At 37.2% G+C, this 24,713-nt stretch overlaps 1 protein-coding gene across 3 annotated transcripts in view; it reads right to left on the reverse strand.

The window, feature by feature from the left end:
* The window catches only part of BMP2K (BMP2 inducible kinase), a 125,488-nt gene that overhangs the window by 36,476 nt on the left and 64,299 nt on the right, over positions 1–24,713 (reverse strand). For 2 of the 3 annotated variants that reach the window (XM_045998141.1, XM_045998140.1), the window contains exons 4-9: positions 22,662–22,804; positions 20,410–20,531; positions 18,213–18,294; positions 14,131–14,263; positions 2,038–2,141; positions 197–276 (exon numbers count right to left, since the gene is read on the reverse strand). In XM_045998141.1, coding sequence (XP_045854097.1) covers positions 197–276; positions 2,038–2,141; positions 14,131–14,263; positions 18,213–18,294; positions 20,410–20,531; positions 22,662–22,804 — 664 coding nt within the window. The remainder of the gene's footprint in view (positions 1–196; positions 277–2,037; positions 2,142–14,130; positions 14,264–18,212; positions 18,295–20,409; positions 20,532–22,661; positions 22,805–24,713) is intronic. The other variant, XM_045998142.1, reaches the window with a different exon arrangement.

Below are 24,713 nucleotides of genomic sequence, written 5' to 3' on the forward strand. Positions count from 1 at the left end.
GATCGATGTCAAATCCCACACCTAATGCAAAAAAGCTCATTTCATAGTTGCTATCTAAGCCCCTCATCACATGCAATAAAGAACATCCATTTTTTGTGTAAAAACGATATTTAATCAACGATACTAGCTAGAATTAAAAAAAAACTATACACTTTGTAAAAAATGTCTTTTCCGATCTCAGCACAGCTTTGCCTACCTGGCTTTTATTTGGCTTTTCCTAGAAGCTGCTTCACTAGCAGTCATCGGTTCAGGAAGAGTGGAAGGAACAGAAGAATTCTTGGAAGAAAAAAATAAAACTTTTCATTTTCGTTTTCATTTTAATTGCAGAAAGTTTCATTTAAACAGTATGGATATACCTTGAAAAGTACTACCAAGGAAATACTGCTTGCACCTCAGATGCCTACAACATGCTCACGTGTATTTGCCCGATCTAATCTGCAAATATCACTGCACGCTACCCAAATGTTACTTTCATGTTCATGTTCCACAGACACCGTTGGAAAAGAAACAGAACATCATCAGACCCACTTTACAAACCAGTAAATATCAGATTAAAAGAAGGATTACAGTATACTTGTAAATCAGTGACTGTTTTCCAAACGACTTTGGAAAAAGTGGCGAACCCCAAGAGCTGAGGGAAGTGTTGTTTCTACTGCAGAGAACGCTCATCGCACCGCTCATAAAGGTCACCAAACACATGCTCTCTAATGTCTGTCTGAGAGTAGGCACCCAAATACATATTTGCTGAATAAAAAGCTAAAAATCCACAAATGTCAAATCAACCTACTTTCATTACTAGGTTAGAACTGCCTCACTTTCAGCTTTGACAGAGAATATATTACATTGAACCTTCAAAAAACAAAAAGAAATAGTACCAACTTCCTTATTTTTTTAGTGGGATGGACGAAGTTTTATACACCAAAAAGACCTATCTGAACAAGAGCCAGAATAATCTTTAAAAGTTGAGACTGGGGGTGCCTGGGTGGCTCAGTGGGTCAAAAGCCTCTGCCTTCGGCTCTGGTCATGATCCCAGGGTCCTGGGATTGAGTCCTGCCTCAGGCTCTCTGCTCAGCGGGGAGCCTGCTTCCTCCTCTCTCTCTGCCTCTCTGCCTACCTGTGATCTCTGTCTGTCAAATAAATAAAAAAAATCTTTAAAAGAAAAAAAAAAGTTGAGACTGGAAAGTCAGTGATGAACACAGACCTTTATTAAAATCAGCAAAGACTTGCCATACGGAGTTAATGTGCTGTAATCAGGTGCGCTGTGCAGACGAACCCAAAGCCTCGGAATAATGCCAGCTACCATGAACTCAACACCTTCCGCGGATGAAACACAGGGTTCACACTTATTTGTGATCCTCATAAGTATTATTTTCACAGAAAAAGAAAGAGATAGTAACTCACTCCCCAAAACATACAAAACCAGTCACTGACAGAAGTGAACCCAGGTCTCTCCATGTACAATAGCTACGCTCTTTATACCAAAAGTAACCAGACTTTTTACCCAGCGCTTCGCGCCTCAGGAATTTTTCATGAGGCATCTCCCAACGGAACAGAGAGGCCCAAACAACTGAATAAAAGCAATTTGTGCTATGTCAAACAGAGGTCACTGCGTGTCCCTCAAAAAGGAAAAAGATCCTGCAGGACCCCAGGTCTGCTGTAGCTCCCCAGGGCACCTTGGCACAGTTTGGCAACTGTGACTTTTTATAAAAATACTAATCACAAACAGTCAGACCACTTGTCATAAAACAAGTAATTCTGAAAGTGTATGTACCTATACATATGAAATGGGATTTTATGGGGCGCCTGGGTGGCTCAGTGGGTTAAGCCTCTGCCTTCGGCTCAGGTCATGTTCTCAGGGTCCTGGGATAGAGCCCTGCATCGGGCTCTCTGCTCGGCAGGGAGCCTGCTTCCCCCTCTCTCTCTGCCTGCCTCTCTGCCTACTTGTGATCACTGTCTGTCAAATAGATAAATAAAATCTTTAAAGAAAAAAAAAGAAATGGGATTTTAAATTTATAGCCTACTTGAAAAACTACTCACATTGATGTTGGAAACTGGACAATCCTTTTTGGCAAATTTAAATGCAAAATAGGACACTTGAAATATGTCAGGTCTGCGCTCTGGATCTGGTTCCAGCATGAACCCTGAAAGAACAGATTAAACTGGTAAGTGTCACGGAATACACAGAAGCTATATAGGGGCGCGTTAAAACAATGAAATGAATATACACTTTTTTCCATTCTAAGATCAGGTGATTCTAGTAGAGTTTGCTCGTGTTCTAGAAAATATAGAAGTTGTTATTTTATACATGAACCTGAAGCATTAACTGAAGCTAAAAATGGTCACAGAACAGCTCTGCACCAGAAGTGTAAATAAACAAATAGAAATGTTCTTCTCAGAAAGTGACACAAAACAGTGAGTTTAGTGAACACCGGGGAATTATTCAGGAAAGTCCCAAAGCCACAGTAGAGGTCTTTATTTTATTATCTAAAATACCTCCACTAATTTTCAAACGATCCTGAATCACTGAGAAAAGATTAAGTTGTTTGTGCATTATGTTTAACAAAATAGTTCAGGGTTGACACAACAGTTTTCCAAAAACACTCTTTCTTCCCATACTGATGTTAACGATATTCACCCTAGCTCTTATTTCTACATTTTACTCACATCATGTTCAAAAGTATGAGTAGAGCTTTATGGTTCTATTATAAACAGATTTCACACCAGTCTTACAACATTGCTTGAAATACCTCACTTCTTTTCCTAACAAAAATGATCTTTTTTTCTAACCAAATGACTACTTTTCTATCACATCATTTATTCACAAGTTCACAAGAACGCTGACATCAACACTCAATTCTATAACTAAAAAGCTCATATTTTGTTACATCGCCATGTTCCAACTCTGATTCACTGATTAAGTTCTTACAATGTTCAAACCATTTTTTTACAATTTATTTATTTTACAGAGAGAGAGAGTGAGCGGGGGTTGGGGCGAGACAGAGGGAGACAGAGAGAGAATCCTGCAGACTCCCCGCTGAGTGTGGAGCCCAACGTGGGGCTCAAACCCAGGACCCTCAGATCATGACCTGGGCCAAAACCAAGAGTTAGCCACTTAACCAATCAAGCCACCCAGGCACCCCTCAAATCATTTTTAAACCTATCTGGAATAAAAATGCATAGCATCAATTAGATAATCTTCTGAAACTTGCTAATAAAATTCTGTATAGAAAGATCTAAGAATATAAATGGGTAAATTAAAATTAGAAAAAAAAATAAAATCTTCCTTTCAAATTTAAGTAATATTTGAACAAACAACGTATACTACATCTCCAAAGCATGATAAACTTAGGTTAAAAATACAGTTGTGCAGCTAATGACACTAAGTAAAAACTTAGAAACTGATTCAGGAGATTCTAAAGTCAGTTTTAAAAAATATTCTGGGGGCGCCTGGGTGGCTCAGTGGGTTAAGCCGCTGCCTTCGGCTCAGGTCATGATCTCAGGGTCCTGGGATCGAGTCCCACATCGGGCTCTCTGCTCAGAAGGGAGCCTGCTTCCCTCTCTCTCTCTCTCTGCCTGCCTCTCTGCCTACTTGTGATCGCTCTCTGTCAAATAAATAAATAAAATCTTTAAAAAAAAAAAAAAAATATTCTGCATGAGGGCACCTGGTGGCTCAGTCGGTTAAGCATCAGACTCAATTTCAGCTCAGGCCATGATCTTGGGGACCTGGGATCCAGACCCACATCAGGCTCTGCACTCAGCAAGGAATCAGCTTGGGATCTCTCTCTCCCTCTGCCCCTCTACCCGTGCATGCGTGCACACTCTCTTTTCCCCTCTCTCTCTCTCTCTCTCTCTCTAAAAGTAAGTAAATAAATCTTAAAAAAAAAAAAACACTCTGCATTTAACTTGACTTTATCGACTTAAAAGAGGTCCCTTACAAACTATTATTTCGTCACCACTGTTAGATGTGAATAACCAAAAACATTTCTTTATGTAGTTTGTATTCAACCACATTCCAGAGAAGATTCAGGAATCTACAGGTTTATTTTATCCTCTGAAATCATATTTGACTTTGACACCAACAAATATTAAATGTTTTAGTATAATAGCACATGATATAGAAATAAATTTAAACAGACTTTTACACAATAAATGCTTATTCATATAATTTTTAAAAAAACAAATCACAAGAAACTTATCAAATTCACAAACAATCTATTTTCCTATACTAACAATTAAGTTTATTTGGCTTTTAAAATCTAATTTCAACTGTAGATAATTATAAATATTTATTCCTATAAGAGACCTGAAAAAGCACACAAAACTATGAGGTTTTGTTTTTTTTGTTTTTTTTTTCCCAAAGACTTTATTTATTTGAGAGAGAGAGAAACAGAGCAGAGAGAAAGAGAGGACGAGCAGGGAGGGGGCAGAGGGAAAGAGAGTAGCGGGCAGCCCGACTCGGGGCTTGACCCCAGGACCCTGGGATCATGACCTTAGCCAAAGGCAGACACTGAACCCAATGAGCCACCCAGGTGCCCCAAAACTATAAAATTTTAAGTAGATGAGAAAATTAATACTAATAGAAAAGTAATGGCTAAGAACTCATGCCCACCCCCACAAAAAAAAACGGGATAATGATGTCAATAAAGAAACTGCATATGATTTGGTCCTATAAATGTAAGCCAAAAATTTAGCTACTTTCTAGTCGGCCACACAAATACAGCAACATGATCCATTACAAGAATCACAGTATCCTTAGCACAAAAACAAACCAGGTGTTAAGAGAAAGCACTATTCCTAATATTGACAGCAAAGAGTAAATTCTCCTGAGTCTTTCTAAAGAAAGTTCATACAGCATGAACAATGTCCTTAAGAAACTGCAATGGGTCATTCCTTCCGTGATGATCGGTAACATAACACCTAAATGCAGTTCAGCAGAAGAAATTCTGTAAGAGCAGAGAACAGCTCAACATAACAATATACTTTTCTGGCCTGACTTAATCTAGGAAAAGTTTTTTAAGTATCTAGAGTGGAAAAGAATGATCCTTCTGCCAATCCTATATATATTTTTCTTTCATAGTAATGAAAAGCATTAAGGGCCAATAAATTTGAGATTTTATGTTCTCTAAGCAGTATCTTTACAGGTAATCCTATCTCCCAAATTAAGCACAGCACAACATCCCCCAATGATTAGGTAACCAAGCTGTGGAGAGAACCAGTATCATGTTAGAACCAAACAGAAGGACCTCTAACTCCCAGGTTCACATCTGCTAAAGCCAGTCTAGTTTGCCTAACTGTACTGATCCCATTTATGGAATGTGAAATCGATTTAAAAGGTCACACTATCATTTATTTTATAGACCATAAAATATAGAGCGCATTATTACGGCAAGCATCAGCAATAGTTCATGTGTGTGCATGCGCACACGTGCACCAGGTCATAATCAACATGTATTTTTACTATGGACCACAGTCCAACAGTGTGAAAACCACTATACTAGTTACCTCTACTACTATAACTCATTCCTCTCCAGGAAGAAAACAGTGATTTGTCTGTTAGCTAGCAAAAATAAATAAGCACGCACACGGATCAATTTCTGCGACTTTCTTTCAGGATGATTCTCCAAACAGAAACGTCCTCTCTGAAACCACGTCTGGTAAACGGCCTGCTTCTGTAGAGGGAATCTGTGGCTTTCCAGCACTGCCTATGGCTAAGTACATTTGGGGACTGAACACAGATCAACAGGCCCATTTGCCTTCAGATCTAAATTTCATTCTGCAATCTGCTTTTTAGTATTAATGTCGACAGTTTTATCTGATGAGCTCCTGTGTCCCTCTGATTTGGTTCTAATTCAAAAGTATGAGGAGATTGAAATTCATAGGAAGAACATGGCTATATTTTTATATTGGATATTACCAGCCATTAAAAAAGAAAAAAGGAAAAGAACTCAATAAGGTACCCTGAAGCATTTAATTTAAATAATATGATTTCTCAAACTGTCCAAGAGAACTTGCAAGAGTCCCAGAGTACATTGCAAAATGTACTCCTCGATAACTCAACAATATAATCTGGAGTACAGAGGGATCAGCTCTAATCCAGCTAAACACTGAGATACACCTGCCAAGAATGACAACTTCAGTTTTTACGTAGTTTGCCCATTTTCTCTCATAATAATTAAACCTCAAGTCTAGTGTTCTATTAACTCCGACTTCAAAGATAATAAAACCGTATATCCATAAAAATATGCTTCTGAAAGAAGGGATTAAGAAATACATGTGTCTCGTTCATCCAAAAGTGTTTAAATTCATTAAAAAAAAAAATAAACGGCAGAGAAGTTAGAATACACCCTTGTTGACCCAATTTAAAGTGATCATGTGAATCATCATGAGACAGTCCCACTGACCTTGATTCTACTGAAGATGTAAGATTAACTTTTAAAACATCAGCCACACAGAAATGAAAGGCTATTTCTCTGCTCATTGTGTGAATCTTTCTGTTGATACAAACACCACTTACATAACCCAAGGACACAAAATGTCTCAGGATTGAAGGTAGCATATGATTAAACCACCATGCTATTTCCAACTAAGGTATCAGACATAGCTTATTAGAAAACACTTGTGGGGCACTTGGGTGGCTCAGTCTGCCTTCCGCTCAGGTCATGACCTCAGGGTCCTGGGACAGAGCCCAGCACTGGGCTTCCTGCTCAGCGGGGAATCGCTTCTCCCTCTCCCTCCCACCCATCCACCCCTGCTCACGCTCCTGGGCCTGCACTGTCTCAAACAAAATCTTTAAAAAAACAAAACTTGAAACACTTGCCCACGGCAGCTGCAACGGCTACATGTGTAACTAACTGTACCAGAAAGGACAGCATCTGCCTATTCCAGCAGAAAGAGCTGTTAAAGGAGCTACCGCCGCAGCACCACCAAGTTAAAATACGGTTCCACTAAGAACTTAAGCCAGACACATAAAGGGGTTCCCACTCGTTATACAAAATGAAAGATCCATCCCTGGGCCTAAGTAAAACCAAACCAGCCTCTCTGATAGCTCAACAAATTTAATAGGAAAATACTATGAACACAGGTCTCAAAGAATTTTTCTGCGTAAAATGTTGTTAAATTGTTTTCCTTTCATGAAGAACTTTTTCCCTCCCAAAGACTTCTATTTATTACTATCCTTACAGTAATACACCTAAAAAGAGAACACCTACTCTGATTTTACAACTATCCATATTTTAAGCATTAACTTGTTATTTTTATCTGTTAGCCTGTGGAAATTTACAGATCCCCCTCGACTTAGGATGGGGTTACATTCCAATAAACCCATTATAAATTAAAAACACTGCAGGTCAAAAATACATTTAATGCACCTAACCTACTGAACGTAGCCTAGCTACCTTGGACGTGCTCAGAACACCTACCGTTAGCCTGCAGTTGCGCAAAATCATCTAACACGAAGTCCATTCTACAGTAGAGTATGAGTATCTCATGTAACTTACTGAATACTGCACTTAAAATGAAAAACAAATGACCACATGGGCACGGAATGCTTGAAAGCGTCCTCATTCACCCGTGAGATCAGGTGGTGACCGGGAGCGACAGTGCAGTGCGGCCGCCCAACATCACGAGAGTTGACGCACGGCATACTGCTGGCCAAGAAAAGATGAAAATTCAAGATTCAAAGTATGGTTTCAACTGAATGTGTACAGCTTTTGCGTCATCGTAAAAGTTGAAAAATCATAAGCAGAACCATCTGTATTAGGAACTTACATGTTAAGTATATGGATCCTACATGACTTATTCTACAGACTGCTGCAATGAAGCCAAATTTAATAGCCAGTAATGACCGTGTTCAATCACAAATAACCCTAACACTAAAATGGCACTACCAATATGCCCGGTTAGTGTATCTGGAGGGAGTCCTGCTAGCCCCCCTAGACGTCATGGATCAGAGCCCTCTCTACACCTGCCCAAGAGGCGACCCAGCAGCAACGACTGGAAACCTCCAAGGAACTCCTCCCTTAGTCTCTGATTTCTTTCCAACGGTACAGCAAAATGTTCGAGATTATTTTCAAAAATAATATAAAAAAGAGTGGGTGAGGCCATAGATGAAAAGACTGACCATGAGTTAGTAATCACTGAAGCTGGGGAGCGGATGCACAATTCACTGAACTCTTCTTCCTCTATTTGTGTATTTCTTGCTTCCATAATAAATTTTAAGTGTATTAAAACAAGCAAGCGAGTTCCTGGTTTCCCACAGAAAATAGGTACTAAAATAAATTTATTTATTATTAAAATGATAAGAAATAACAAGTCTTGGGGATACGGAGAAAAGGAGTCCTCTGGGCAGGGGGAGTGAGCATGCTCACTGGAACAGCCACTCTGGAAAACAGTATGGAGGTTCTCAGAAACATAAATAGTGGAACTATCACCCATGAGTCCACTTCTGGGTATTTACCCTAAGAAAACAAAAACAGCTCAAAAAGGTATCTGCACGGGGCGTCTGCGTCGCTCAGTGGATTAAGTGTCTGCCTTCAGCTCAGGTCATGATCCCAGGGTGCCCTGCATCAGGATGCCTGCTTCTCCCTCTCTCTTTGCCCATCCCCCGCTCTCGTGTTTTTGTTCTTTCTCTAATAAATAAATAAAATCTTTAAAAAAAAAAAAAGTACCTGCACCCCTATGGTTAGTGCAGCATTATTTACAACAGACGCAACCTAAGTGTGCACTGCTGGGTGAATAAAGAAAATGTAACACACACACAACACATTCACTCGCTCTCTCTTCTATTATTTGGCTATTAAAAAGAAAGGAAATCTTGTCATGCAAGTGACATGGTCTTTAAGTGAGGGCATTATACTAAGTGAAATAAGACAAAGAAAGGCAATACTGTATGATCTCACTTATATGTGGAGGGAGGGAGAAAGGAAGAGAGAACTGAACGTATAAATACAGAGAACAGATCGGTGGTTGCCAGAGGTGAGGAAAGGGGAGGGTGGGCAAAACGGGTGAAGGGGGAAGGTGGTCAAACGGTACCTTCCAGTTACAAAATATATAAGTTCTGGGGACGTGCTGTACACAGCACAGTGACTGGAGTTTATAATACTGTATTGTATATTTCAAAGTTGCTAAAAGAGTCTTAAAGGTTCTCCTGGGGGGTGGGGGGTAAACTACGTGAGGTGATGTAGGTCACCTAGACTTATCGTGGTGATCATTTCACCACATATACGTGCATCAAATCATGACGTTATACATCTGGAACTAATATAATATTGCATGTCAACTATATTTCAAGAAAAAAAATTAAGCCCAATAGATGAGCTGCAAAAAGCAAAGATACAGAACCACAAAGCAACTGAGCAGACCCAAAAGTAAGAAAAACAAAGCTTTTCTTGCTGTTCGTATAAATCACTACACAAAGCAAGCAGTGAGAAAAAAACTTAGTAGTCGTATTTAACAGTGTGTTCTCGAGCATCGAACTTACAGCAAGCCTTCGGTACAGCCACCGTTAATCTGCAAGGCCAAGCCAGGCTTAGAGCATCCAAAGAAATCTCCGAGGAAATACATTCTAACGAGTTTCTGAAAGTAAATGCCCTGCCCCTTACCCAGAAAATCAAAACTTCAGTTAACTAGGAAGAATCATCACAAGGATATCAGCAATAATGGTGGTTATTATAGTAGTCATGATGGAAGTATTAAAGGCCATCTCTTACTGAACACGTGCACATGCTAAGAAGTATTTTTCATAATTCATTTAATTCTCACGATAACCTTTAAGAGGCAGGTACTTTGAATATGGTCAGTTTAAAAACGTGATTAGGAAAAATGGAGGTGCCCAATGTTCGGGACCAAGTAAGTGGCAGAGCAGATGTGAGCCCGGGCCCTCTGGCTCAAGGCTTTGTTCTTAACCTCTACAAGATACCACCGTAACCACCTCACAACCCAGATGCTGAAAGGAAGGTAAGGCAGCCAGCCCTCTGCTCATTCATCATAATATTCAGTAATCCTATTAGTTAAGCTTCTCATTCTCCTCTAAACACTCTGTAAGTTCTCTTCAACTCTTGATCCATCATAACGCTTCTCTCCTCCCTCAATTCACCTCCATTATCTGTCGGCTAAAAAAGTTAAGAGAAGCTCAGAAGAAAAATTCTGAATAATTGATTCTGCTACTTTTAAGAAGCAGGAAAACATAATGAAATTAATAGTTAAACTGAGATTTATTGGGGTGCCTGGGTGGCTCAGTAGGTTAAGCCTCTGCCTTCGGCTCAGGTCATAGTCTTAGGGTCCTGGTATTGAGCCCCGTATCAGGCTCTCTGCTCAGCAGGGAGCCTGCTTCCCCCTCTCTCTGCCTGCCTCTCTGCCTGCTTGGGACCTCTGTCTGTCAAATAAATAAATAAAATCTTTTAAAAAAAATAGTTAAACTGAGATTTATGGACAGTAGTTAATTACCCTTAACAAAACTGGTGATAATCGAAAGTATTTGCAAATTCTTATGTAATCACAAGCCATACAATTTTAACAAAGATCAGGCATAGCCATTTTCAAAAGTCCTGAGTCATAGAAAACAGATGCAAAGAGCATTAGTAAAAGTGTTAATACTAAAAAGATAAATGTTTTCAATGCTTTATTTTATATTTTTTCTTTTTTTTTATTATTATGTTCAATTAGCCGGCACAGACATCATTAGTTCTTGATGTAGTGTGTGGAGGCAACTACATTGCATGAATAACTAACTGCCAATAAAATATTTCACCTTTAAAAACTATGAGAACAAGTAGGCAATTCCTGATTTTCTGAATGTAGAGTTTATTTGAAAGCAATGAAGATTACTCATTGTATATTATAAAAACAGAGAGAGGGGTGCCTGGGTGACTCAGCTGTTAAGCATCTGTGTTTGGCTCAGGTCCAGATCCAAGGGTCCTGGGATCGAGCCCCACATCAGGCTCCCCACTCAGGGTTGCCGGGGCGGGGCGGGGGGGGGGGGGGGGGTGGTCGGTGGTCTGTTTTCTCCCTCTCCAGCTTCCCCTGACTTGTGTTCCATCTCTCACTGTCTCTCTCTGTCAAATAAATACACAAAATCTTTTTATGTATTTTTTTCTTAAAAGCAGAGAGGGAAACCTAAGTGGGATGACAGGAAACAGGCAAGGTCACATATGAAGAAACATAAAGAATTGCAAAGAATCTAAGTGTTTTCTAAAAAACACTGCATTGTAGGTATGTTCTTGTTTAAAAATATCTCTACTTTGTTAAGCTTTTATTACTCAAGGCAATATTTAAAAAGTAAAATCCATAAAAACCCTTTCACAGGAAATAAAATTTAATTTAAAATTTAAAATACCAACATTTACTTGAATGCTTTTATTTTATCCGACTATTTTGTTCGCCTATCTTTCAGATATAAGTTCAAAGACATTAATACGTGGTCAAAATTATATTACCATTGATAAAAACTAAAAGCTACACATTTATTGAAAAATAAAGGAAGCATATGAAAAACAGTTAAGCATCAATGAACTAGGTAGAGTCCAATCAGATCCTAAAATTATCAAAAGTGTTTAGCATTTCCACCTTCCCATTACACACAAACACCCATACACACATACACAGGGGCGGGGGGGGGGACCTAACTCAAGAAAATAAGGTCTCATTACTATAAGCAAATTAAATCACTAATCAGGGTATATACTGTCCAGTCTCTCATACAGTATTGTCCATTGAGAATATTCAGAGTTTCTATGACACTGAAAGGTCCCCAATAAAACCCTCAGTTCAATCATAATAAAAACATTATACTCAGCAACAAAACTTTAGTCACTGCTACCGGGAATTACAAGGACCAAAGTTAAACTTCAATTAGCCAGGGGCACCTGGGTGGCTCAGTGGGTTAAAGCCTCTGCCTTGGGCTCAGGTCATGATCCCAGGGTCCTGGGATCGAGCCCAAGAGGCTCACTGCTTAGCAGGGAGCCTGCTCCCCCCCCTCCCCCCACTGCCTGCCTCTCTGCCTACTTGTGATCTCTGTCAAATAAATTAATAAAATCTTTTAAAAAAAAAAACTTCAATTAGCCAGAACACACAACAGCCAAAGGAAAACCCTCAATCTATTCTGGGAGCATTCCCATCAGAGTTCTGTCATGCTTTTAATGCCCTAACTTCTGGACAATGAAGGAGGAAAGCAACTGAATAGAGGGGGTTATGGGTGTATGTTTATTCAGATACAATCTAAAGGTATATTTGCTTTTTAAAAAAAAAAATCTCATTCTGTAAAATGGCAGGCTAAAAATAACAGGGATAATGGGAAAAACAGAGCTGGGTCAGACCCCTGAAAAGCTATACAACGTTGTCAACCGGAGCACTGACAAAAACCGTAACAGGCACCTGGGAAGGTAATTTGGCTGGAAGCTGCCACAAGTATACAAAAACACATCAAAATAAGGCTGGGAAGTGCTCAACCAATAAAGATAAAAATGGAACTCTCAGCCAGCAGGGGTGCTATCCAGGGGGCACCCATTAGTAGGAAGCAGGAAATACAGGTGGGTCTCTCCATGAAGAAGATCCCAGGTACAAACACTGGTATTTTAATGCTCTCCAATGACAGCTAAAGTCTTCACACCAGCAGGACAGCAGCAAAGCTTAGGGCTACTTGCTCTTCCCTCTAAGTTATAACACCACCCATCCTACCCAGTTACTCTGGTTCCCTTTGCCTAGGAAAACAAATCCACATGAAGGAATGGAAGTTTGTGTTCAACTGACATCTCCAATTTCGAACATGTCTGAGCAAATCCACATAAATAAAAAGGTTATTCTTTAAACAAGCTTGCAAGGCAAGTCTAGATATTCTTTTACCATCCGTTTTCTCTTGACCAATTTTCTACTAGAGTGTTTGTCCTTTTCTTTTCGATTTACATGAGCCTTATAGATTACAGAAGTTAGCCATTTCTCAAATGTATAACAAATATCTTTTCCCTATTTATTATTTGACTTTATGCAGGGGTTCATAGGGGTTTTTTGGGGGGGTACTTTTAATGGCTTAAACCATATGTAATGGATTCACCTTTTCTTTCCTAGTTTCTGAGGTCTAATACCTGTAGACTACCCACTCCAGTGATATCAATAAATTCAAGCCTATTTTCTTCAAGTACATTTAACTTTATTTTTTATATTCAGGTATTTGATTTACTTGAATTTTTAGCATAAAGTTTGAGGTAGATTTTCAGCTTGTTTTTTTTGTCCACAAATGCATAATAATTTTTTGTACTTCCATCTAATTTTTCCCATTGAGTTGCATGGCCATCTTTATAATACAAGACATCAAGTATGTTTAGATTAGCCCTCTTTTCTAGTGCACTGATCTGTGTGGCTGGAGGCTACGATAGAGGATGTTTAAAATGCAAAAAAACAGAGGAGATATGCTAGAAACATTTTAATTAAAACAATGCTGAGAGGTGCTGTTTAAATACTGCAGCTTCCTAATATTTTAATTTTAATATCTGATAGCCATCCTCCCCACCCTCAATCATCTTTTCAAGAAATTTTACCATGTATGAATATAAAAAATTAAATTATAATACCATACAAAAGGAAGAAAAATCTCTTAACGGAGGCTAGAAGGAAAACGGAGGCTCTTTTGGAGTCAGGGGCCCATAGGTCTACCCCTCCTTGATACTACACTATACTATATATATATATACATACATATATTATACTATAAATGTTTTATAATCAATCAAGAATAACTATTTAAAAGGCTGGCCAAATAAGCTACAATCTACGACCGGTAACACTTTGATACAAAAGAGCAACAGATCTGGACATTTAGATTTCAAAGTACAAAGACTGAATAATTAAATGTTTTACTCTAAGTTTTTCCAGAAATTCCAGTTTCCTTAATTACATAATCTCTATGTTCTACAAAAGTTTATCTAGGGGGCTTAAAAATATCCATGCACTAATCAGTAATGACGCTGCTTTCGTTCCTACAAAAGTCCTGTAAACATTTTTTCATGTTTTTCTTGACAATAGTTTCACAAAACTATAATACATGAGATCAAAAGACTAGGCTTAGGTAAAGAGATGTAAATAGCCCACCCTTAAGTACAGTATCTTATGATTTTTTCATAAATCTTTCCAAGTACTTACTTATTAAGCAATGTATATTCTGGGAGTAGCGAGAATTGTCTGGGATGGTGAAGCTGCCGTCACAGATAGCAACCTGACTCTCACCGAAAGGAAGAGTGAAGAAACAAAGTTTATACAGTAAACACCCCAGAGCCTGCAAAACAAACAAGTATGAATATCATCAGAACTCAAGTAATCAACCACAAGACAAAAACACAATCCCAGACCAAAATCTAAATGCTACTACAAAAGTCTAATGTTTCTAATACTGGATCACTCTTTTCACAAATTACTGCTTAAACCAATTTATGTGCTTAATTTCTGAAAAGATATTTAACTGTATCACTCTCGTATTTTTCTATCACATCTGTAGTTAGTTGGCTGCATTAAAGCTATCATCGAACCCTAAATCATGAATGATGTAACTAAAATTGGAACTAGCTGGCTCCCTTTGGGGGAAAAAATTGTATTTTTATTTCCTTCACAAGGTAAAAATATATTCAGCACAAAACTAGCATATAACCAACAAAGTAATCACAAGGCTTCTTCTAACAACCTTTTTTTAAAAAAAACACTGTAAAACACGTTTTAAAATCCTAAGGTTCCAAATATGAGCTAGCCAGCAGTTAAATTTATCAGACAAACACCAATACAGTTTTACTGATTATTCACTAAACATGTCATTATTTCATATCATAAAAATGACATCTCTTCTTCCAATATAATCCCAAAATTTTTATTCTAAACATACTCTTCATATTTGTACTTGGCTAATCTATAAGAAAATTCGCAAAGGAAAGGGCTCTGTCCGCTTCCCTTGCATGGCTTCCTAGACAGCACAGCACCAATAAATCTGCTTGCTGACTATGAGGACAAAACACCCGAAAACAACACAAACTGCATTCTGAAAAGCAGCGCAGGACATTCCTAGCTACCGAGCTGCTAACAGCTCAAACCTAAGAAGCAGTAATGTTTAAAAAAAAAAAAAAGGAGTAATAAAATGATTTTTGGCTCAAGAAATCATTATGTTGTTATAAAAAATGCCACAACCTTTAAGAGTGTAAAAGATATTTTTAATTCTAAAAAGACTGTAATAAAATTCTCCAATAGGCAGTATACAACTACATCAGGAATACTACACCAGCTCTCCTTTGTTGGATTTTCTCCACCCGTCAACTTAGCATGCTCGACTAACAAATACACTAAGTTTTATGACCACCGTGAAAATCATAATATGCAGAAACACCTTTGTAAGTTCAACAATATTTACCAAACATTATTTTCAAAATAGCCTTCTAACAATAAAGTTTAAAAGTTCTAGAAATTTCAGTTCTAGAAGAGTAATTCTAGTAAGTTCAAAGCATTACTATGATTAATGAAATGGTTAAAGATTCTGAATGGAAATAACCAATCCCATGTCGCTTAAAAATAATAATGCTTTTCTCTGTAAGGGAGATATTTTCAGCATTTATACAATAAATTGAGCTGTAGGCTTCTTTAATGGCACTAAAAAAAAAATTCTACCAATGGTGTAATAGCTACATTAAATTACACCTTTCTCCTGCCCAGATGACAGTCAAATATAAGAGTTCTGCATCTTAGACAGTTTTATCTTATAAATCAAACCTTTAGTAATGTGTCTTCTGTTAGAGTAAGTGTTGCGGGAGTCCCCAGACAACAGTTTTAGATAGCAATGCCAGTATATTTAAAAAACATAAATCTAAAATATAAAATACTCTGCTTTACACAGTGTGAACACAACTAGGTGTCCTAATTTTTTCACACCAAATGCATTTTCCTCTTATTCCTCTGATGATGAGAACTGTTCAATAAACAGGAGGAAACAAATGACCTGATTTGGGAAGCTAAGTATCATCATCTTCAATTTTCCTTATTAAAAGATAACATGAAGCATCTGTCACTGAATTTCCTAATACTTATAAAAATCAACATTCTACTTCTCAGGATGAAAATTACCTACAATGAAAAATTTCAAGCAAAAAAAAAAATTTTTTTTTCCCAAAATATGAAGTCCTAAATGAATACTTTAACCTCAATATTCTAAGTCCCTGAATCAGTACTACCCTAAAATAGAATCAGAAATACAATTCTTGACCAGCATGAATTGAATATTTTTTCTGGATCATCTTTCCTTCACACCTAAAATGTTGTAACATACTTCTGCTGCACCTGAGCTAAGACAAGAAAAAAACAGCATCATGAAAATTAAAATTTTATTTCTATCTAGCATATAAACATAGATTCTATTTTCTATTATTGTTCTTCTTTTTCATTTTTGGGTAATCTCTCTAACCCCACAGCTATCCCCAGATATCCATTACAGAAATAATACCCCTATACTAATCTATAAATTGTATGACGTTTAAATTTATCACAATTTAGTATGCTGCCTGGCACGCATACAAAGTCTGAAAGGTTTCCCTCCTGGATAACATATCACATGCTTAGAGACTACTTGCTTTTTTTCAATCAAGCCTTGATGATTTCCCAACTGTAGTTAAGCTCTGAAGTCTGTTGTTTCCTCTGCTGTTGAAATACTCTTAGGTGACATGGATTTCACCAGCCGTCATAAAATTCGGCTAGAGAAGATTTCCACAACCACCTCTTCTAATACCTTTTTATAAATTAAGATCTGATTGGATTTGCTGTGTACATTATACTATAAGCCATTTAATAAGTCAAATATTAATGCTGAGAAAAGCAAACTGAATTTGAATTACACAAGCTGGTGATCTACAAGCGGCTATCAAGTTAACTAAATCAAACTTACCCAAGGTTTGATTCAACTAGGCATACGGTTAAAAATTCAACTACCACAAGATTTGAGAATCACTGCTGCAAAAGCATATATTACAACAGATGACAGGATATCAAAGATACTCTCTTATTACCTTGCAAACCCCTGTAAGGAGGAAGTCAGGAGAAAAGGACCAAGAAGATACTCATTTGGTTTCACACGTTACGCTCACTACTTTCTAAATACATACAAAAATAAAATAAACATGGCTTTTCTTGTAAACTCTAGAACTATTTCCAAAGGAATTTTTTTCCTTCATCCCTAATACAGTTACTAGAGATAGATATGACTAAATATTTGTTGATTTAAATGAATTTACATTTAAAATAGAGTTTCTTGCTAGTTTATCAAATACAGCCAAAATATATTTCCTTATGAAACAAGTTCTAAAGAAGTGTTGGCATTCTAACATAAAGTTCAATTATATAGAAACATGATCAATCTTAATAATTCAACCCAGATACACAGTTAACCCTTGAACAACACGGGGTATAGAGGCACCAATCCTCCTATGCAGTTGAAAATCCATGTTAACTTGACGCCTCCAGAAACTAACTAATAATAACCTACTGTCGACCAGAAGCCTTACCAATAACAGTTAATTAACACACGTTTTGTAATATGCATTACATACTATATTGTTACAATAATATGTAGCTTTTTCTTAACTTTTTCAGTATTTCTAGGCTATGTGGTTCATCTGCAAGTTTTTTCACATTTGTTGCCAATCTCCAAAAAGTTTTCCAATATATTTATTTTTAAAAACCTGCATATTAAGTGGACCCACACAGTTCGAACACATGTTGTTCAAGGGTCAACTGTATATGTTAAATGATAAGATCCTAATTTGTGGAAGTTAGTCAATGGTATGATTTTAATTAGAAAAAAGTTTTACTCCCGTTAGTTTCCATTAAAAAGATCCTAAAATACTTCTAAAAGCTACTTAAGAGTTATGATCAGTTGTTCCATTCTGTGATCAACCAAAATTATGTTCAATCAAAAAAATATTAACATTCTATATAATATGAATTCTAAAAAATACTGGGTAAAAATGCTACATTATATGGGAGTCCTTTATTTACGTTTTTATTCCTAAGCTTTCCAATTGAGGATGAAGAGGATAAAATGTTCTATTTGTTTTCGTCTTCTGCAGAAGCTATTCTTCTACTATTTATCACTTCTACTTATTATGAAATACCTTTTGGGGGACAAAGGGATAATAATCAACTGAACTCAGACTTTTTTTAATTTGGTTAGAGAAAATGTTAACCTTTCTTGGCCTTACCCAGATATCAGCCTTGGTGGTGATGGGTTTCCCTCCATAAAGGTTGATCATTTCAGGGGCTCTGTATGACAGAGTTGTATACCTGGCAGTAAATAAGTGAAATGGAGCGGAGATATAAAAATAAAAAAAGAAAAGAAAAAAAGAAAGAAAAAGATAGATACTACATTGTTTCTATATAAAATACTACAAAAACTTTTAGTTTCAATAACATTATATAGAAATAATAATATTTTCAAAAAGCTCAATAAAAGTCCATCAAGATTTAACAATACAAAGCATCTACATAAACATTTGTATTCAACAAGTGCAACAGTATGTCTAATTATATAAAAAATTTTCTTTAATAAAAAATCTTAAAGACAGTGGATTGAAAATATAGTTTTCCTTGAATTTATTTTAAATAATATGCCTCTAAAATTATTCTTATCAGAATATTTTAGTCTATTAAAAGCAATATTGCTACCTCTCAAAAAATTAATTTATATGTTTATTAAGGAGTTTGTTTTTATGGCTCTAACATAATTCCTGGCACATAGTAGTCAATCTCCTTTCGGTTTATTTTATCGTTGTTGCTTTAAAGGTCACCTAGTTGTCGCAACCCTGACTACACTAATTAAGAACACTCTAGAGCGGTCATCGTAAGCTATTTGGAATTAAAAGATACTGTGAAAAACAGTTACCAATATAAAAATTCTAAACCCATTACGAACAGAGTATTTTAATGAAGTAGTACTCAACTTCATGGCAGAAATTATTAGATAATGGAAGGACTTCCTATATCATGGGTGATTTAAGATCAGTTTTGAGTGTTGATATGTTTCATTTTATATGAAGTATCTTAAGGCTCAACATTCTATCATCTTATGTTTTTAAAATCACCCTGACTGGTGAGACACTACAGAGGAGCAACCAGAGAAACCAGAAGAGAAAGTGCATGAGGGCAGGGCTTCTGTTCACTGCCAAACTGCAGCACCAACCACAGCGTCCACTGCACTGGAGGCCGTGAACAACGCCTGTCAGCGGAATACATGGTTAGACCATTAACTCCTCAACGGAGCCACAGAGCACGAGAGCCTCATGAGCCTGCGTTCATCACGACTGCAGAATTCCACTACACCTGACATCTCAACAGCGAGAAATGAACTTTCAGCAACTCAGAGATCCTAAAGCTGGCATTATATATCACAACTCAGTAATTTTTAATTTTTATATCTATATATATTTATTTACATGAACAGATATACATATATATCTATTTATGTAAATAGATACATATATATATATCCCCAAGAAACAATTCAATAATTGTTCTTGTGTTCTCAGGACATTTACATGTTTACTAAGGAGTTAAGTTTTACAGAATCTAATATAATCATCGTAGGCTAAGTTTCCTGAGTAGCAATACATGGCCCAGAAACCCACGGTGTTATACAAATGGGCCACAGTAAGAGCCCTCCTTGAGTCATTTCAAAATGTACACTGCAGTTCAAATGATAGCGCTTAGGCTTAAACAACTGAGAATTTGTGAGGAAGTGAAGAAAGACAACTTAGAAAAGACAACTACACAGAAATTCCTATTCTCACAGATCTTTGGGCATTTGTATCATTTTACTAAGGTAATCTAAGATTTACAAACAGTTCTATCTTCTAAAACAGAAAAGTCAGGGAAAGGTAATTACAGGTCCTCTAGCAACCACAGAAAGTACAAAATTAAGAAAACATAAAGCAGGTATGACATATTTCTACCAGAGAGCTTTCTAACACACTATGACAAAGTAACGTGTTTTCCACAGTTTTCAATACATTAAGAAGTCAATCTTCCTCATTTTAAATATGAAGTAAAAACTTAGTTTTCAAATTATTGTCTTCCTAACAGGCAGAAATCCTCAATATTAGTAAAAATATGCTTAACAGAACTCAACAATCACTTAAAACTCCCATTAATGATTCCACAAATTACTACAGCTTAACAAACTTCTAGATCAATATATTCACAATGTACGTGAAAACCTGTATGCATGGTAAAATATATTTTCTACGGAGCTAAAGCAGACATAAATTAGTCAATGTCTACGGCACAGAAATATTTTGAAGATACCTATAAATTGAGCACCTAAAAAATTTGTATTAGCAGAACTGGTCCACAGACTTAACTAAAATTCTCATGAGACAAAGCACAATAAAGATAGAAACTTACTTTTTAATTTCTTCTTCTACTAGATTAACTCCATCTTTTTGCGGATTAAGAAATTTATTCGTGGCACTGCCAAAGTCACAAAGTACATAGTTTCCACTATCATTCAACAAAATATTTTCTACCTTCAGAAAAAATAGATAATTAGTAGTATTTTCAAAGTGAAATTATACTTTTATAACCATGTTTTTACAAAATAAACATTGAAAGGTTTGTGCCATATATAGAGAGAGACATAGGAGGTAATAAAATAAGTTATGAGGAAGGACAAATGAATCAGACCAAAAATAAACTTGACTATGTCTACTGTTCCCCTTACTAAGAACAGAGAAGTACTTTTCCCATCCCAGGATGATTTTTGCAAGAGCCAAGAAGCCTTAAATCCTCTTTAAACCTCTTCTATGAAAAGAACGAGCAGCCGTCGAAGTCTATACTGTACCTCCATTTTTCTCTTTTTCTGACGCTTCAGCTTATCTATAGACAAGTCACAAAAACCATTAAAATTCTACCTGATTGACTTCTAATTCCATTTTTTTTTCAAGATTTTATTTATTTATTTGACAGAGACAGAGATAGCGAGAAAGGGAACACAAGCAGGGGGAGTGGGAGAGGGAGAAGCAGACTTCCTGCTGAGCAGGGAGCCCAATGAGGAGCTCAATCCCAGGACCCCAGGATCACAACCCAAGCTGAAGGCAGGCGCTTAATGACTGAGCCATCCAGGTGCCCCTCTAACTCCATTTTTATCTAAAATGCTCAACTCAAAAACAGTTTTGACTTGACGTGTTAAAGTCATGCCAGATTAGGGAAAATACAAATACTGCATATTCAACAGTACTGAAATGAACTACACTGGTTATCCAAATTACAGGACAGAAGTCTGCACTCGTGCATTTCAATCTTGGCTTAAATTCGTATCCTGTTACTGTAGGTCTCCCTAAATGACACTTTCATGGTTAACAACCTACATTTCATTTTTTTTTAAAGATTTTATTTATTTGATAGAGAGAGATAACAAGTAGGCAGAGAGGCAGGCAGAGAGAGAGGGGGAACAGGCTTCCCACTGAGCAGAGAGTCCAATGCGGGACTCAATCCCAGGACCCTGAGATCATGACCTGAGCCAAAAGCAGTCTTTAACCCTCTGAGCTACCCAGGCGCCCCAACAACCTGCATTTTAAGTGACACCTTCTATTCTCTTGTATCTTAAGAGGATTTTATTATCACCTTGCATAAATTTTGTATAATCAGTCAGAATTGGGAGTCATTCCTTCGTTAAATATTTATTGAGACCCTGGCCATGTGCCAGGCCCCATTCTAAATACTTGGATATATCACTACAGAAGCGAAAAATCCCTGCCCACATGGGAGTTTACATGTGTGGAAGAGAATGGAAAGTAAACAACAAGCACAATACATAAGCAAGTCATACAGCACCTTCCAAGGTAACAGGTGATAATAAAGGGCAGGGCAGAGAGCAGGGATGTTAGGCTGTAACTGTAAATAAGACGGTGTAAGACAGAACCCACTGAGAGGGTTAATCTGAGCAGACTTGAAACAGGGTGAAAGTTTAGCCATGGGACATCTGGGCATACAGCATTTTGGGAAGAGAAATTTTTGTAATCTTAGTGTTTGTGGGCACCAAAGAAGAAACCTAAGGTTTTAAATGATATATTCAGTGATATTTTGAGAAATATGATACCATGAATATTTAAATCCTTTGGGGACTTTTTCCAATGTAACAAGTGGGTACCCTATACAAGAGATCAGAGCCCAGAAAAAGCCAAGATGAAACGACCTTAAAGACAATCACCACCAAATTACAGAAAACTATAGTAAATTATAAATAAATGAGTAAAAAGACCCATTCAAGTTTGCCTCCAAAATCTCTGGAAAGCATCCTGATTACGGATTACAGGAAACAGGAGGAGAGCTGAGCTGGGAGAGAACAGGGTGGAAGGACATCATCGGGCATCACGGAAGTTCACATTTCTGCTCACAGGGAACCTTTGAAAAGCCCACTCTGCAACACAGAAGCAATGCAGAGGACACAACATCCCCTTCGACAGCCATGCCAGAAGCCCTCAGGGTCCTGGAAAGCAGTTTCTATTCTACGGTCTTTACATGGGCTCAGGAAATACAGCCTGGCACAGAGAGACCCTTCTCAGCGCTGGTCAGAAAACAGTGTAGAGGAAGATAGTTCAAGACATCGCAACGCTCAAGTTTAAAACGCACGCGTCCGCCACAGGCTAACAGCCTACCTTCAGGTCCCGGTGAACTATCGGAGTCTTGCACTGGTGCAGTCTTGCGACAGCTTCGCAGGTGTCACAGAGTATCCGCAGCACTTCCGCCTCCGTGAAACCCGTCTGCAGCTTCTTGTTCATCTGGTTCACTACCTGCCCGGCTAGCCAAAACAGAAATTTTGAGAAGACACGCTTTTAGTAAAAAAAGGCTGCCATCAAGAAATTAAGAAATGCCTATATTGTCTCAGGTAATGGGGAACTGCTTTTTCATAAGGCTCATGTAAGGAGCCTTTCTGTACCATATCCTATGGATTCAGTGACATGCACGTTTTCATATTTTACATCTGTGGAATGAAAACATCTTAAAAGAGATGCTACTGGTCATTTTTTAAGATGTTAACATCTCTGAAATCAAGATATACCTTATAATTGATGGCATCATGGACCTGAAGAAACAGTTCTTCAACACTGTGCTAGCCACTGGATAAACAGTGGTGAGCAAAAATGAGGTTTATATTATCATGGAATTTATAATCTAAAGGCACAGATAAACAATAAACCATATACAAATAAATACATATAATTATATACAATAAAGATAACATGAAAGGAACCTAAATTTCAGAGGAGGATGGGGAGGAGAGGGCGTCAGATGAGGGATGTCTGAGGAAGTAATACTTATGTTGAGACTGTAGGATGATTAGGAACCACCAGGCCGAGACCTGTGAGAAAAAGCATGCTAGCAACAATAAGCAACATGTACAAATGCCTCCAGTATGGACAAGAGCTTAACAATCTTGAATAAATTAAAGCCAATGTAGGTATGGTCTACGAAGCTGAGAAGAGGTAAAGTAACATGAAACTGACAAGACAGCAATCCATCAGCCATATTTTGGATTTTATCTTGACAACCAGGGAAACTTCCTGTTCTACCTTTTTAAAGGATCTCCTTGATTATGGGGGAATCACAAGAGTAGAAATGGAGAGATAGGTTAAGAGGCTTATGCTCTAATTCAGGGAAAAGACAACGGGCAGAATAACTTAACTAAACTCAGTCATACCAACAAGCCCTGAGAGGATGATTATATACTACATTTACCAAAATAATCAACAGTCTAATGACAATTCTGTTATTAAAAAAAAAGCTTACCATCATTTAAGAACACAAGTAAATGTATCATTCATTCAGAAAGCATTCTAATAAAAATAAGTTTGAGAATTTAAAAAGGCAAACTTACGTTAACTTGAAACTTTCCTTTAAGAAGATTGGACAAATGAATTACTACTTTGTAATCTGCAAAAAGGTGCATACACACTTCTTCCTTTTATTATTACTGTCTAAAGAGCACGCTACTATATTTTCTGAAACAGATGTGTTTCTTTTTAAAATTTTAAAGCAGAAAAAATACTAAATTTTACCTATCAATCCCCAATTTTCAGAACAATCAAGCGTATTTGGCTGCAATTTATTCAGAGTATCTCAAGATTGAGGCACCTAACCAGGCAGCAATTTCCTCCATCCTGTTGTGTGTTAGACAGGAACTGGTTTTAACCAAAAATTAAACAGGATGAAAAGTATTTTACTGGTGCTCTTTCGCATTCTTGAAATATCATTTCAAAGCTGAAGAAATCATAACCTTGAACTCAATGTTGAGATCCTCTTTCAAACCTTCAATGTAATGAGTAGAATGAATTTTAAAATGTTAATCCTCTTTCTTCCATTCAGAGGTCTTGAATCACAAAACCCAAGTCCCTGGAAAAAGCTAACAACTGTATTTGAGCTGCATTTCAAATGCAGAAACAAGTAAAATTTCATTATGCAAAATCAAAGTACCCTGGAAATTCAAGTTAAGATTATTCTAATGAAAAAAAAAAAAAAAAAAACCCAGATTCAGAAATAATTTTTTTTTAAAAAGGTATATTTGTATTTCTACTATCTCTATAAGAAAAATATCCCCAGGACAGCTTGCTATGCCAGGAAAATGGATGAGAACCGAAAGAAACGGAGTCACTCTACTTGCAGCAAACCACCCTCACATGAACGAGCCATTCCACCAAGCTCAGTCTAGA

This window comes from Meles meles, chromosome 2 (genome assembly GCF_922984935.1).
Source record: "Meles meles chromosome 2, mMelMel3.1 paternal haplotype, whole genome shotgun sequence".
NCBI lineage: Eukaryota > Metazoa > Chordata > Mammalia > Carnivora > Mustelidae > Meles > Meles meles.